The 13,839-nt window shown below is 38.4% G+C and overlaps 1 protein-coding gene across 1 annotated transcript; it reads left to right on the plus strand.

Annotated features, from left to right (window-relative positions):
* Positions 1 to 709: 709 nt before the first annotated feature.
* On the plus strand, positions 710 to 6,818 carry LOC114644569 (zinc finger protein 879-like). The gene is made up of 2 exons (XM_028792634.2): positions 710 to 841; positions 5,714 to 6,818. The coding sequence occupies exon 2, from the start codon at positions 5,768 to 5,770 to the stop codon at positions 6,686 to 6,688; it is 921 nt and encodes a 306-aa protein (XP_028648467.1). The 5' UTR covers positions 710 to 841; positions 5,714 to 5,767; the 3' UTR covers positions 6,689 to 6,818.
* Positions 6,819 to 13,839: the final 7,021 nt, after the last annotated feature.

Consider the following 13,839-nt stretch of genomic DNA (forward strand, 5'->3'; position numbering starts at 1 on the left):
TACTTAAAGTTTTTTTTTCAAACCATCAGTATAAATGTGCATAAAATGGTTATATTTATTTTCTAAATAATTATTTAATACTAAGTCTGCCATGAATATGACCTCACTTTGCTTACATCTTTTCCCATTGTATAATCAATAATTGGTTTTACCATTTGCCAAATAGAAATCTTATCCATTGCAATGTGGTCATTATTAAACAGAGATTCGAAAAGCCTTAAAACTCTTTTCCTATATATTTCATGTTTTATACACCAATACTGCTCTTCCCTAATAATTCTGACAATCTTCTAATATTTCTTCTGTTGGATGAACTAGATTTTGCTATAAATAAATACAGTCAACAGTTTAGATCCAATAAGTTTCTTCTCAAACAAAGTGGTAGTTCCATTTCCAATAATAAAGTATTTGTTGGAAAAGAATGAAAGGCCCCTAAACACAGTATAAACACACTACAGTATACTGAATTTCCCCCAATATACCAAAAAATAATTAGAAGAAGCTGAACCATGTGCCTTACTTCCATAATTCATTATAGACCTTATCAATAACATTGATTAGATCTAAAAAGAGCGAGTCAGTTACAACTGAGGCAATAAAATCTGTTCCATTATCTGCAGCAATAGAACACTAATTGAGAAAGAGTCAGGCTACAGCCAAGACGACCCACCCGGAACAGAGTTTCAGAGCTTTGATTTAATTTATAGGAACTTTTTTTTTGATACACCGGAGACCGGAAGTCTTGGTGACGGAGCTCGTAGTAATCAACAAGCTGTAGTTGTGTGCGTACAGCGGTGTTACTGTTCCTGCATGAAGGTGTTTGATTTTACTTCAGTTACCGGTAAAAGCACACTCTTGTATTATTAATCGGACAATGAATGTATTTTATGTTGGTGTTATTTGTTTCGATTTCGACTTTTTACACGGTATAAGATGGTGTTGTTGTAGCGCTTTGCAAATCAAACTTGAAAGTGTAATTCACCGGGCCTGCTGATAACGGAGGGCTCTTAGAAGAGTTCTTAGGTGGCGGTTCGAGGAGGGGTCATTATATGCAGTATTACTTTATTTATTTATTGATTTTTGAAAATAATTTGTAGCAAGTTTTCGTTTTATGACGCAGCTGTCGGTTTCCCGTGGAACGTCTGCCTCTTCCGGGAGGGCATAACTTTTCGATACTGTTTTATGCTGTTGCCCAAAAATGCGATTCAAGTATGGAATGTTAGGCAAATAACATTACTGTTTTAACGCGTATAAGGAGTGCACTATAGCAGTACGTACCATGTATTTGTATTTTCTAATATGTGGGGTATACACTAAATGACAGCTTTGACCGAAACGCGTACATTTCCACAAATTTCTCACTTAAACTTTTACACTGAACTCCATACGAGCAGCTTTTAATGATGCGAGGTAAAAATTCAATTGTGCTTTCTTCTTTAGTTATCTGCAGTGAGGCAGGTCTTTCGATCGCCAGTTCCTACATTTTATGATCTGATCTTCCTTTATTCCGTGTATGATTTACCATTTTTCAGTTTAATATTGTGTTCTGCCTTAGCATTCCTCTTGATTTTTTTTCCCTTCGGTGTACCCTCCGCCACTATTTTTAACAATTCATCTCCATTCCGCACACCTCACATCCAGTTTTATTGCCGTCTTCTCACTGTTTCCGGCATGTTCTTTTTTTTCGCCAGTCCTTTTGGGCACCTTTTCATTAATTTATCCATCCATCTCATCTTTTCCATCCTTCTCCAAGCCACAGTAAAGATGCTTCCAATCTATTTACAGACATTGACAGATTTGTTGCTATCCCACCACGGAAAAAAAGAACCCACAATTGTTTCTGAAATAATTTGAAACTGACAAACGTAATTGGCACCCTTCATTGTTTATTTCATATTTAGCAAAAAATCAGACCTTTAAAGTTTTGATTCAACAGAATATTTCAAATAGTAACACTAATGTAAATGACATGGACAAAAATGATGGGGCCCTTAATCTAATATTTTCTTGCACTACCTTTAGAGACAATCACTGCAAATGAGCAATTCCAGGAACTCTCAATGCGAATTGTCCACATGTCCACATGTAGTTTGACCCATTCTTCCTGAGCAGACTGCTCCAGCTGTGTCTGGTTTGAAGGGGTCTTCTCCAGATTGCATATTTCAATTTCCATAGATGTTCAATAGGATTCAAATCAGGGCTCATAGAAGGCCACTTCAGAATATTCCAGTGTTCCGTTCTTAGCCACTCTTGTTTTGGCTCATTACCCTTTTGAAGGATACATGACCTGCTACCAAGACAAAGTTTTCTAACAACGGGCAGTATGTTTCACTCCAGAACGTCTTGATTGTCTTGAGATTTCATTGTTCCTTGCACAGACTCAATGCACCCTTTGCCAGATTCAGCAAAGCAGCCCCAAAACATCACTGAGCCTCCTCCATGTTTCATAGTAGGTATATTATTCTTTCTTTTAAAAGCTTCATTTTTTCTTCTTCTGTGGAAATAGATCTGATGTGACTTGCCCAAAAACTCCAGTATTGTCTCGCCTGTCCAAAGGACATTCTCCCAGAAACATTTGTGGCTTGTCAAAATGCATTTTACCAAATTTCAGACTGGCTTTTTTATGCTTTTCTTTCAACAGTAGAGTGCTCCTGGGCTGTCTTCCATTAAGCCCACTGTCACTCAAACAGTGACAGTATGATCAGACAGTGATGGACCTTGATCTGCGAGATCTGTTTGTATCTTTTTGGAAGTTATCCTTGGCTTTTTGTAGGCCATTCTCACTGTCCCTCCACCCATTCTGGGGTTGATTTTCCTCTTGTGGCTGCGTCCTTGTAGGTTGGCTATAGTCCCATGGACCTTAAATTGCTGTCACAGGAACATCAAGCTACTTGGAGATGGTCTTCTAGCCTTTACCTTCAATATGCTTGTCCATGATTTTATTTCTATCTCCTCAGGCAAATCTCTTCATTGCTTTCTCTGGTCCATGTTCAGTGTGGGACACGTGATGATGCCAGTTAGCAGTCTGAGTACTAGGGTGTTGTACCGTGTTAGCCATTATGACTGTAGAGAAAAGCCAAGCAAAATGACCTTTTATTGGCTAACTAAAAAAAGATTACAATATGCAAGCTTTCAAAGCAACTCAGGCCTTTCCTGAAGAAGGGGCCTGAGTTGCCTTGAAAGCTTGCATATTGTAATCTTTTTAGTTGGCCAATAAAAGGTGTCATTTTGCTTGGCTTTTCTCTACAGTCTGAGTACTGAATGACTAATTGCACAATTGGAGACACGTGATACAAATTCAAGAAACCAGCTAGTTTGAAAAATCACTCTAATCCAATTATTTATGATCATTTTTAGAGGTACCAACAAACGTTTCCCGGCTATTTTGGAATATTTTTGTAGAATAAGCAATACTTGATCTCTTTTCACACTTGCTTTGCTTTACTCAATGACATATCATTGTTTGCTATTTTCATTATGCATACCATGTACAATAAATTTTGATCATAAACTTGGGAAGAAGGATGAGATTGTATATACTCGGCACAGACCCTTCACCCTGGACTCCAACTACTTGACTAGTTAAAGTTTCTTTGTTAAAGTCAGCATTACTTTATTTGAATAAATTTGTGATTCTTTAAAGATGCAGTGTATTTTGACACTTTTTTTTTTTTTTTTTTAATTGTTAAATACCATCCATTTTTCCAGACCTGCGTATCCTGAGTATATATAATATCCCATAATGTGCAGTTAATCCCATCAGCATTACATTTAAATTAACGGATGCCTCTGTAGATGCTACAAGTTATTGATTAGATTAGTTGACGAGTAGAAAAAAATATTGATAGACTAATCCAGGTGTCAGAGTTGGCCACTCCTGGAATTATCATTAAAAAAAAAAAATAGTCGTTCCGTGCAGCCCTACACATTTGTCTCCTCTAGCATACCTTAAATTGATTTAAGTGTGTTTAATTAACTTTTTCCCTCTTTATTTCCCCACTGTTAAGAAAGACAATATTGTAGTACATTTCTAGCATATTTAAATATAAATATTCATTAGGCATTTTACTAAGTTACATAATATATAAAATGGCATATAAGCACATGTACTTTCTTGCTACAAAAGCAAATTTTATACATTTCCAAGAGCCTTACCGTGTATATTTAAATAAATAAAATAAAAAAGACTGTAGTGTTCCTATATGTTAAGGTTTATAGAGCCAACTTTATATGTTTCCTGATATGACATCACTGAACATTGGAAAAGGCAAGTGTTGGTTGTATTTAAGAGAGTTTACATAGTTTGCAAATAGTTAAATTACATAAGCATTTTTTTCTATTCTTATGTTATTCAGAAAAAAAAAATCATAAATCATGTTTGAAAATCTAATAAAATGTGTCCCAACTTGACTACCCTTCATTGTTCTTTTATGTATTTCCTATTGCCCTATTTAATATGTTGCAAATATCTAATTAACAACTAATTTCACAGTTTCTTTGGTGCAAAGAAACCATTTTACTCGCTGTACAAAGCTGTTTCTTCCATTTTTAACACATAACAGAACAGTTTCCACTTTGAAATAATTCTGGATTGCTCTTAGTAGATTTTGATTTGTTGCCTTGCTTACTGATTGAATTAGTGAATAGAGTACTGTATTGTACTATAAAACATGAGCTGATATGTTTGGTCTTTACCAGTGTCTCTGTTTGTGAATCTGGACAAGGCACCTAACTTGCATCTACTCGTTTTACCAAACATTTGTAAACAAGGGGTCCCCAGAGTGCATAACTGATAACTGCATAACCTCTGATTCTGTTTTTTGTGGTCAAGGTGATTTCTAATGTTGTTCAGATTTTTTTTCTGGACCAAAGCAAATTGGTGTGTCTTGGTCTTTTATTTTTCTCTTACTTCTTTCTGGATGATTTAACAAATTGGTTACCATACGAGGAAAGCACTCATGCTTTTTTACTTTGTTTTCTTTTTAATGTAGCTGTTTATGACCTAAAAAAGCAGTTAATGGTTGTATATCTTAACAATCAAGTGACCTAAAAACTAAAATTAAGCCCAAACATATGTAACAGAAGTAAGTTCCTTCCAGTTAAGAAACTGACTGGAATTAAAATCTGCAGCCACTGTGGCTTTTCAAGACTGAAGTTTAAAACCATTTATGTAAACTATTGCCTGAGGTAGACTTGTTCTGCTTCAGGGGTTTGCACTGACATTTGTCTAGTGCTGCTGCTTCCATCTCTCTGTTAGAAGAAGCAGATTTGAAAAATACGTACATTTAAAAATGATTGTGTCTTGATTTCTTGGCCACCTTCATGTGCAAATGTAACAATTTTTTCCCCCCTTGTAGTGCTGTTGACTCTTTCAAATTGTACAGCAAAGTTAATAACATGCATAAACAGATTTAAACAATAAGATATTCACATAAATAAAAAGTTGAAAAATACGTCCTGCTTCTATAATTCAAACAAAACAGGTGGTAAGTCTTTTTTTCCCCACTGTGCCCCAAATATTTTTTCTCCATTCAAAACAACTGTTCTAATTTATCAAGCAGTAAATGGCACTCAGACCACACCATTAATTGTGAAAAAATTATCCCATTCCAATGTATTTCCTTATAATGTGTGTATTTTTAAGCATTTATTTGAAGCCTGCTGTACGCACATTTAATTTGTTACATATACCTACTTCTTAATTTTTATACAGATTCTTCTCCAAGTGAAGATTTAGAAGTTCATTACGGAAGAGAGGAATGTCAAAATGGAAAACCAAGATAGTATTTTCTGTGAAGGTGGGGGAAACATTGCTAAAGAGAAACACTTTCTAGGTAAAGTTAAGCATAGCCAGGCTTACATGGACAGCTGCATACAAGATGACTTGAAGCAAGAATTTGGCCTAACAAAAATGGAGAACAAGGATGAGAGCAATGTCCATGCTAAACAAGAGCATAATAATTCAAATTATGCTCTGACAAGAGAAGAGCTTTGTAAGGTTGAAATTTCTGCAGGTGATAAATTCAGACAAGAAGAGTGCCATCCTCATAATCAATGTGCTAAGAAAGAGCAGCTGGAAGAAAAAGTCAGTACCTCTCAAGCACTTTGCTCACAGATGGATCCAGTTTTCCCTAGTGTGATAAAGAATGCTGGTTCCCAAGGCAAAATTACTGACTGTGAAGAAGCCTTAATAAACACAAAAAACAGCCCATGCCCTAGTATAGAGTCTAGAAAGAGTTTGAATCAGTCAAGTAATTTAACAATGCACCAAAAGATTCGTACTGGAGAGAAACCAGCATGTGGGAAGGCCTTGAAATACTCAGGAACTCTTAAAACGCACCACCTTGGTCATGCTGAAGATAAGGTTTTCAGTTGTAAAGAATGTGGAGAGACATTCATATTTATAAGCAGTTTACTAAACCACCAGAAACTTCACGCTGGAGAGAAACCATCCATATACAACGAATATGGGGCGAGTTCTAGTGAAGCTGGAAAGTTAAATCAAAACCGAATTCACACACAAGCAAAACCTTTCTGTTGCAATGACTGTGGCATGACATTCCGTGAGTCTGGAGCGTTAAGAAAACACCAGAGGATCCATTTGGGAGGGAAGCCATACAGTTGTACTCTGTGCGGAAAGACCTTCAGTCAGTTAAGTAATTTGAAAACCCACAGGAAGTTACATTAAGGGAAAAATGTCAGACTATTGAAGTGAAATAATAACTTGGTATGAATATTGTAGAGCATAAGAGAATATACTGAATATGTAAATATTTTTTGCCAAAGCACAATGTTAATAAATTGAGTCTTTGAACACACTGAAGTTTTAGATTGATCCTTGAAAGACCTATGACTCCCAGTCCCCATTAAAACACTTGTTCAGGTACAGGGTTGTAGGGAACCAGAACCTTTCTTAGCAATACACAAGGGGACAAGGCAGGAACCAGTCCTAAATGTGCTTATTCGCATAACCATGGGTGCTTCTATAATCTCAGTTTAGAAGCACTGATCAGCTGAGCCGCAATGTGTTTGTATCATGAAAGGAAACTCATCTGGACACAAGGGAACATGGAATGGGTAATATTTTGTGAAGCGTGCATATAGTAAGATTTGAACCCAGGACTCTGGAACTGTAGGACAGCAGCACTAAAGCACTGTGATGTCCTTAAATGTATTGATTAGTATTCCATGCTGATATCCGCTCTTTAACAGGACACTCTATAGAGCAGCTTTAATTGATAGAACAGAATGCATAAAATTAAATGTTCACCATAATTTGCTTTGCTTTGTCTGTATGGTCATGTAACTGTGTTTACACACATTTCTTATTTTGAACAGAAGGTGTCACTAAAGGATGAAACTGTAAGAAACTCATAAAGACAGCCAAGAAGAACAAATGAAACAAAGCAATGTACAATAATGTATTTTTTTTTTTTTTTGCTGTTAACCTTATCATACATACAGGTCTGTGAAGCATAAAATACACAATGTTGCTCCTCATCTTCTTTACCAAGAATCTATTTTATAAACTGATTGAATTGTAACAAAGAGTTCTATGTAACTTGGAAAGGGGTCACTAGCTTTAGTTAACTTTTTTTGTTACAGTTCAGAACCCTTAATAGTCTATTTTAGTTCCAAACAACTGCATTAAGATTTTAATTGCTGCTTGTTTTCTTAAGCTAAGCTAAGGTGAGGTGAAATGACAAAGGCCAACCCTGTGGCTCCATTTCAACCTGTGTTTATGCATTATGCAAGCACCTGTGTTATACAGTGTTTTGAAATAAATGAGAGAGAAGGGAAGGACTACTATGTACAATCCCACACCACAAAACATACTGATAATGTTCTCAGAAAATGAAAAATCTTCAATGTGGTGAAGAATGGTTTTGGAAGAATAAAAGCACTAACAAGCTGTATTAAGTAAATTCTCTATCTGCTTTGCTTGGCTTTTAACTACAAAACTGGTTGGAATGAAAAAACCTGCACCCAGCGCAGACCTCCACAACTGGAATTGAGTACCCTGTTTAGTTGTTTTTGTTAAGGTTTATTGTTTTTTTTGTTTTTCTTCACTTTTTTTTCCCTCTGGCAGGCAGAGCACTTTTTTGTTTTTTACTTTCAGTATCCTGCATTCCCCAGCCATGCCAAGCTATGAGCCTGAAATCCATCCATCCATTCATTATCCAACCCGCTATATCCGAACTACAGGGTCACGGGGGTCTGCTGGAGCCAATCCTGCTCAGGGCAGGAAACGAACCCCGGGCAGGGTGCCAGCCCACCGCAGGGCACACGCACACACTAAGGACAATTTAGGATCGCCAATGCACCTAACCTGCATGTCTTTGGACTGTGGGAGGAAATCGGAGCACCCGGAGGAAACTCACGCAGACACGGGGAGAACATGCAAACTCCACACAGGCAGCAGCGTTACCACTGCACCACCATGCCGCCGAGCCTGAAATCATGACACATTAATCATGAAATTATAGGTTGCTGTAACCTTTTCAGTTTCTTGATTTGCACAATGTATGTAATAGTAACACATGGTATACAGCTATAATAGAAATGGAACAATTTATAAAGCATTGTCTCTAAAGATGCAGAGTACAACAGCAACTTGGGGCTCTTGAATGTTACATGTTTCCTCAATACTTTTACACCCTAAAACAGGCCGTAAAATGTTCATAAATGTACAGTACTTTCTTTAAGTAAGTTATGAAGTAACCAAAAATGTGCCACATGTTTAGTTGTAATTATTAAAATTACATTAAAATATTAAAAATTAGTTATTCCGTTAACCCAACTATTTTCCAACCTCTTTTAGGTGCAGTGTTTCTCCATTGCATACTGTCACTGTTTCGCACACCCCAGATAATTTTATTGATTTTATTGTAATCATTCAACATTCCATACAAATAGATCCATTTTTACAAAAATAGGATTGAAAACACATCAACCACCACCCCTGAGAAAGAGAGCGTGGCCAGCAGAGTAAAACTTAAAGCTCATAAAAATAAGTAAATAGATGAATAACGATAAATGAAGAAGAAAAAGAAATGGGGAGAGAATCTGCTTCCTCGGTGCTTTAAGAGCTTATTCTAAAATGTTATTAATCAGATCCTGCCAGGTTTTGAAAACATTCTGCACAGATCATCTAAGTGAGAATTTGATTATTTCCAGTTTCAAATTGTATATGACATCAGTTACCCACTGACTTAACAGAAGTGAGTTAGGGTTCTTCCAGTTTAGCAAGATAAGTCTACGTGCCAATAGTGTAGTAATGGCAATCACAGTTTGTTTCTCCTTCTCCACTTTAAGCCCATCTGGAAGAACACCAAAGACAGCTGTTAATGCTTGTCTTTGAAAGGTTGGAGAAGAACCATTGTGCCTATCAAGTCTCATTCAGCCACACGTGGAACCCACAAACTCCACATAGCCATTGCCTGGGCTGTGATGTAAATTCAGGACTCTGGAGCTGGGAGCCATCATCATTCCACCCTAAAATAAAACTTGCACATGGTTGTGTATTTATTTGTTTTACTTGTAAAATTTATAGGCATTACATAATAAACATCAGTTCCGTTAATCTGTAGCATTTTTGTTTTTCTGATATAAGTTTATCACTGCACCTCTGCTACCTTGCTTAAGGGGATAATTTTAAATAGAAAATTAGTTATATGTAGTCGGAGATCTTTGTCAAAATTCTGTTCTGCGTACCCAAGTAGTTTTAAATTTACAGTCATTGGCCATTCCCTATGTACTGTTGAAGTTTTTTTTTGTCTTTTATCTCTCTTCTATAATAAACTACAGTTTATTTAAAAAAAAATAATCCTTGCTGCACAGTAAATTGGAAGGAGTGTTGCAAAAAATGAAGACCCAGAAACCCAATTCCCGCAATGAAGTGTGGTGGTGGGCATAATTTTATCATGGCAGTGCTTATCAGTGGATCAAGGCAACATTTTAGGATTGAAATAAAACTGTTAAGATAGTGTACTGGAAAATATTGCAAAGGAGTGTTTTGTTTTAATTAATACAAAACGAACATTAGGAGCATGATACTGATCTCGGAAGCATGACAACAGGAGTGTCTCAAGGGAGCAGGTCAAGTTAAACATCTACCCCACAGAAAATCATCAGCATAATTTTGAGAGTGTTGATCTGTATGTTCTGTGGTAGAAATACGAATAAACTGGAATGTGAGGAAGGGGCAAAAAGTTACTACTGATCCTTGTGCAAAACTGACAACTGTGTACCTCAAACTACTTCAGCCTGCTACTGCGGTTAAAAAGTAGCTCTCACAGATTTCAACATGGGGTATCAACATCTTGTGTGTTTTTTGAAGTTTCCATTTACTGACAAATATCTTTCCTTCTGCCACATGAATTTGCAGTATGTAAATAGAGGCTTGATTAAGAATCATTTGTAAGTCAGTAATGATTAAAAACTTTTTAGTATCTGATTACTTTTGCAAGGAAATATGATAATCCATCTATCAGTCTTCTAAACACACGCAGGGCAGGGTCGCGGGGCAGCTGGAGCCAATCCCAGCAATCCCCCCCAGGCAGACACGTGGTCCAGTCCCACCCTCCAGAAATGACCCTGTATCTGCCACAGCCAGGTGTTACATGGGCGACCCCTTGGCCTGGTCCAGCCACTCGGGTCCCCAACATTGAGAATCTTATGAGCTGGATCACCCTTGGGGGAAACACGCCACATGGCCGTAGTGCCGTAACTGACGCTCCCTCACAATGCAGGTAATGTGCCTCATTCGGGATTCTATGAGCAACCACTCATTCAACACATCATACACACTGAAATATATTCTTGTATATTCTGTTTTATATACATTACCTGCCAAATGTTTGGGGTCACCCAGAAATGTTCATGTTTTTGACACAAAATGATACCTTTTTTATTAAGATACCATTAAATGTTTAAAAACTACAGCCAAAGTACTTACTAGTGTATGCAGCGCATCACTTTTTCCACATTTTGTTATGTTACCTCCTTATTCGAAAATGGATTAAATTCATTTTTTTCCTCAGAATTCTACACACAACACCCCATAATGACAACGTGAAAAAAGTTTACTTGAGGTTTTTACAAATTTATTAAAAATAAAAAAACTGAGAAATCCCATGTCCATAAGTATTCACAGCATTTGCTCAATACTTTGTCGATGCACCTTTGGCAGCAATTACAGCTTCAAGTCTTTTTGAATATGATGCCACAAGCTTGGCACACCTATCCTTGACCAGTTTCGCCCATTCCTCTTTGCAGCACCTCTCAAGCTCCATCAGGTTGGATGGGAAGCGTCGGTGCACAGCCATTTTAAGATCTCTCCAGAGATGTTCAATCAGAATCAAGTCTGGGCTCTGGCTGGGCCACTCAAGGACATTCACAGAGTTGTCCTGAAGCCACTCCTTTGATATCCTGGCTGTGTGCTTAGGGTCATTGTCCTGCTGAAAGATGAACCGTCGCCCCAGTCTGAGGTCAAGAGCGCTCTGGAGCAGGTTTTCATCCAGGATGTCTCTGTACATTGCTGCAGTTATCTTTCCCTTTATCCTGACTAGTCTCCCAGTCCCTGCCGCTGAAAAACATCCCCACAGCTGCCACCAGCATGCTTCACTGTAGGGATGGTATTGGCCTGGTGATGAGCGGTGCCTGGTTTCCTCCAAACGTGATGCCTGGCATTCACACCAAAGAGTTCAATCTTTGTCTCATCAGACCAGAGAATTTTCTTTCTCATGGTCTGAGAGTCCTTCAGGTGCCTTTTGGCAAACTCCAGTCGGGCTGCCATGTGTCTTTTACTAAGGAGTGGCTTCCGTCTGGCCACTCTACCATGCAGGCCTGATTGGTGGATTGCTGCAGAGATGGTTGTCTTTCTGGAAGGTTCTCCTCTCTCCACAGAGGACCTCTGGAGCTCTGACAGAGTGACCATCGGGTTCTTAGTCACCTCCCTGACTAAGGCCCTTCTCCCGTGATCGCTCAGTTTAGATGGCCGGCCAGCTCTAGGAAGACTCCTGGTGGTTTCGAACTTCTTCCACTTATGGATGATGGAGGCCACTGTGCTCATTGGGACCTTCAAAGCAGCAGAACTTTTTCTGTAACCTTCCCCAGATATGTGCCTCGAGACAATCCTGTCTCGGAGGTCTACAGACAATTCCTTTGACTTCATGCTTGGTTTGTGCTCTAAAATGAACTGTCAACTGTGGGACCTTATATAGACAGGTGTGTGCCTTTCCAAATCATGTCCAATCAACTGAATTTACCACAGGTGGACTCCAAAGAAGCTGCAGAAACATCTCAAGGATGATCAGGGGAAACAGGATGCACCTGAGCTCAATTTTGAGCTTCATGGCAAAGGCTGTGAATACTTATGTACATGTGCTTTCTCAATTTTTTTATTTTTTAATAAATTTGCAAAAATCTCAAGTAAACTTTTTTCATGTTGTCATCATGGCGTGTTGTGTGTATAATTCTGAGGGAAAAAATGAATTTAATCCATTTTGGAATAAGGCTGTAACATAACAAAATGTGGAAAATGTGCGCTGGGAATACATTCTGGATGCACTGTATATCTATATATGTACAGTATATGTGTGTGTGTGTGTGTATATATACAGTACTGTGCAGAAGTTTTAGGCAGGTGTGAAAAAATGCTGTAAACAAAGAATGCTTTCAAAAATGGAAGTGTTAATCATTTATTTTCATCAATCAACAAAATGCAGTGAATGAACAAAAGAGAACTCTAAATCAAATCAATATTTGGTGTGACCACCCTTTGCCTTCAAAACAGCATCAATTCTTCTAGGTACACTTGCACACAGTTTTTGAAGGAACTCGGCTGGTAGGTTGTTCCAAACATCTTGGAGAACTAACCACAGATCTTCTGTGGATGTAGGCTTCCTCACATCCTTCTGTCTCCATGTAATCCCAGACACACTCGATGATGTTGAGATCAGGGCTCTGTGGGGGCCATACCATCACTTCCAGGACTTCTTGTTCTTCTTTACGCTGATGATAGTTCTTAATGACTTTGGCTGTATGTTTGGAGTTGTTGTCCTGCTGCAGAATAAATTTGGGGCCAATCATATGCCTCCCTGATGGTATTGCATGATGGATAAGTATCTGCCGGTATTTCTCAGCATTGAGAACACCATTAATCCTGACCAAATCTCCAACTCCATTTGCAGAAATGCAGCCCCAAACGTTCAAGAAACCTCCACCATGCTTCGCTGTTGCCTGCAGACACTCTTTATTGTACCGCTCTCTCCAGCCCTTCGACGAATAAACTGCCTTCTGCTACAGGCAAATATTTCAAATTTTGACTCATCAGTCCAGAGCACCTGCTGCCATTTTTCTACACCCAAATTCCTATGTTTTCGAGCATACTTGAGTCGCTTGGCCTTGTTTCCACGTCGGACGTATGGCTTTTTGGCTGCAACTCTTCCATGAAGACCACTTCTGGCCAGATGTCTCCGGATAGTAGATGGGTGTACCTGGGTCCCACTGGTTTCTGCCAGTTCTGAGCTGATGGCACTGCTGGACATCTTCAGATTTTGAAGGGTAATAAGCTTGATGTGTCTTTCATCTGCTGCACTAAGTTTCCTTGACTGACCACTGTGTCTACGATCCTCAGCGTTGCCTGTTTCTTTGTGCTTCTTCAAAAGAGCTTTACCAGCACATCTTGAAACCCCAGTCTGCTTTGAAATCTTTGTCTGGGAGAGACCTTGCTGATGCAGTATCACTACCTTGTATCTTGTTGCTGTGCTCAATCTTGCCATGACATGACACTGTCTTCCACAACCTCACCCTGGTAGCAGAGTCTAACTGTTCCTC

This window comes from Erpetoichthys calabaricus, chromosome 12 (genome assembly GCF_900747795.2).
Source record: "Erpetoichthys calabaricus chromosome 12, fErpCal1.3, whole genome shotgun sequence".
Lineage (NCBI taxonomy): Eukaryota > Metazoa > Chordata > Cladistia > Polypteriformes > Polypteridae > Erpetoichthys > Erpetoichthys calabaricus.

Excerpts from the sequence above, each read along its gene's own strand:
- LOC114644569 (XM_028792634.2), top strand. The coding sequence starts at position 5,768 with ATGGAAAACCAAGATAGTATTTTCTGTGAAGGTGGGGGAAACATTGCT.